Source organism: Myotis brandtii, unplaced genomic scaffold, assembly GCF_000412655.1.
Source record: "Myotis brandtii unplaced genomic scaffold, ASM41265v1 scaffold207, whole genome shotgun sequence".
NCBI classification, from domain to species: Eukaryota; Metazoa; Chordata; class Mammalia; order Chiroptera; family Vespertilionidae; genus Myotis; species Myotis brandtii.
In genome coordinates, this window is record NW_005357736.1 from 172,269 (window position 1) to 174,837 (window position 2,569).

At 68.5% G+C, this 2,569-nt stretch overlaps 1 protein-coding gene across 1 annotated transcript in view; it reads right to left on the minus strand.

Moving 5' to 3' along the window:
* The window catches only part of COL7A1 (collagen, type VII, alpha 1), a 48,956-nt gene that overhangs the window by 30,621 nt on the left and 15,766 nt on the right, over nucleotides 1-2,569 (minus strand). The window contains 11 exon segments of the mRNA XM_014538979.1: nucleotides 46-75; nucleotides 275-301; nucleotides 533-577; nucleotides 804-875; nucleotides 1,096-1,140; nucleotides 1,644-1,679; nucleotides 1,820-1,900; nucleotides 1,997-2,032; nucleotides 2,115-2,174; nucleotides 2,245-2,289; nucleotides 2,453-2,485. Coding sequence (XP_014394465.1) covers nucleotides 46-75; nucleotides 275-301; nucleotides 533-577; nucleotides 804-875; nucleotides 1,096-1,140; nucleotides 1,644-1,679; nucleotides 1,820-1,900; nucleotides 1,997-2,032; nucleotides 2,115-2,174; nucleotides 2,245-2,289; nucleotides 2,453-2,485 — 510 coding nt within the window.

A 2,569-nucleotide genomic window follows, 5' to 3' on the forward strand; every position in this document is an offset into this window, starting at 1 on the left:
GGGCGGCCCTGTGCTCAGCCTCGCTCCACCCACAGACCCTGATACCTTCTCTCTGGCTCCGACTCCCGTGTCCACCTGCGGGGGAGCGACAGGGAGGGGTGTTCAACCAGGGAGGCAGCTGGTGGGGCAGATGGGGCCGCGGCGGGCTGTGGGTCAATGCAGATACCGGGGGGCACGGGGGGCGTGGGAGTCAGGGGAAGGGATGAGGGGCACAGCGAGGAGCCAATGGGTCGGAGAGGGGACCACAGAGGACCAGACCGAGCTCAGCCCTTACCAGCCGTCCAGGGAGTCCTGGGGGCCCCTGAGAAAGGAAGTCGCGGTCATCCCTGAGCCCTGAGGCCCCGGGCCTGGCCCAGGTTTGCCCTCCCAGAGACCCCGCAGCCCCCACTGCCAGCCCCGGAGGCCCAGGCAGGCCTGGAGTGACCATCAGCGCTCCCCACCTTGACCCCAGGCCCCTTATGTGGCCGCTGACCAGCTCGAGACTAGAAATCCCCAGGCCCCCCACCCCCAGCCCAGACACTGTACGACTCACCGGCTCCCCACGGTCCCCTTTGGGCCCAGAGGGTCCGGGGCTGCCCTGCAGAAAGTCAGAGGTCAAGGTCACTGAGTTTATGCAGCGGTTTCGGGGAGCTCTGGGAGCACCCCAAGGACTCAGGGGATTCTGCTGGCCTTTGGGGGTTGTGACGAGGGGGTCGCAGGAAATGAGGCTTGTGAGGGGGCAGCATTTCAGGGTTGGGGTGGCAGGATCAGGGGTTGGGATGGAAGTTGGGGTCAGGGGTCAGGGGTCAGAGGTGAGGACTCACGTTCCGCCCGTCTTCTCCGGGATCTCCCTGGTCTCCCTTCTCACCCACAGGCCCCCGAGCTCCCGGTGGCCCCTGGGGAGGCAGCTGGTCTGAGCCAAAGCCTCCTGGCATTTCGCAGGGACCCCCGTCGCCCTGTACCGTCCCAGGTTCCCCATCACCCCAAAGCCATGCAGGGTTTCCCGTCACTGCCCGCCTCCTGCAGGGTCGCCCTCACCGGCCTCTCTCCCCAGTGGTTCCCACCACCTCGCCCTCCTGCAGGCCCCCCATCTCCGCTTCCCCTGCTGTGCCTCACCCGCAGGCCGCGCTCGCCAGCTTTTCCAGGCAAACCTGGGTCCCCCTGGGATGGAGAGAGAGCGCATGGAGTGGTGAGCGCAGCTCAGACGAGCTCGGGGCCTGGGCCCTGGGCATGGCCGGACAGGCTGGGGGCGGGGGGACTGATGACCTGGGGGAGGTCCCAGCCCAGGGTCACAGTTCAAGGGTAAAGGGCAAGAACCCACAGGGCAGGGGGACTCACCGGCGGGCCCTCGTCACCTTTCTCTCCAACTTCGCCCTGTGAGACGTGGGGGTCAGCCAGGTCCTGGGACCCCGGAGATGCCGGACCCCCCATCCCAGGACCCCCATCCCAGGTCACCCCACCACAGGACCCCAGAGATGCCGGACACCCCATCCCAGGACACCCCATCCCAGAACCCCCATCCCAGCTCAGACGAGCTCGGGGCCTGGGCCCTGGGCATGGCCGGACAGGCTGGGGGCGGGGGGACTGATGACCTGGGGGAGGTCCCAGCCCAGGGTCACAGTTCAAGGGTAAAGGGCAAGAACCCACAGGGCAGGGGGACTCACCGGCGGGCCCTCGTCGCCTTTCTCTCCAACTTCGCCCTGTGAGACGTGGGGGTCAGCCAGGTCCTGGGACCCCGGAGATGCCGGACCCCCCATCCCAGGACCCCATCCCAGAACCCCCATCCCAGGACACCCCATCCCAGAACCCCCATCCCGGGACCCCCACACAGCCCTCTTACGTCTCTTCCTCGGGGGCCGACAGGTCCTGGGGGGCCGGGCCGCCCAGGGTCGCCCTTCTCTCCAGGTGGCCCCGCGTCACCCTGAGGAGGAGGCAAGAACGGGGCTGCGTGTGGCGGCCAGCCCCGGAGGAGAGGGGACCCCAACACCTTGGCCTCACCCGGGTCACAGGCACTCACCGGGGGTCCAGCTCTGCCAGTGAGGCCGATGGGGCCCTGCGGGGCACGGGGGGCACAGGACTTAGCTGGTCTCCCAGACACCCCCTCCTCTGACCCCCCTCTCCCCACAGTTACTCACCCGGCTCCCAGGGTCGCCCTTGGGGCCGGGGTCTCCCGGAAGAGCCAAGCCAGGAGGGCCCTGGGGGTGGGAGAATGAGCAGTCGGGGCCGGGAGCCTTCACCCCCTCCCCCCAACACCCCCTCACTCACCGGCTCCCCTTTGGCTCCCACAGCGCCTCTGGGCCCCACTTCTCCCTGGAGGGACAGAGACATCAGCAATCACGCCACAGCCCCCACGACCGCCCCTGTGACCGTGACCTCTGCCCTGTGACTGTGACCTCTGCCCTGTGACCGTGACCTCTGCCCTGTGACCGTGACCTCTGTCCTGTGACCACCCCCTCGCTCTCCCCAGACTCACCTTCTCTCCTTTGACGCCCCCACCAGCAGGTCCCTGCAAACAAACGACACCAGAGCTTGCTGGCCGGGCCCCGCAGGACTGCGGCCTTGCGTGGGGGTGGGGTCCCGCCGGGCCCCC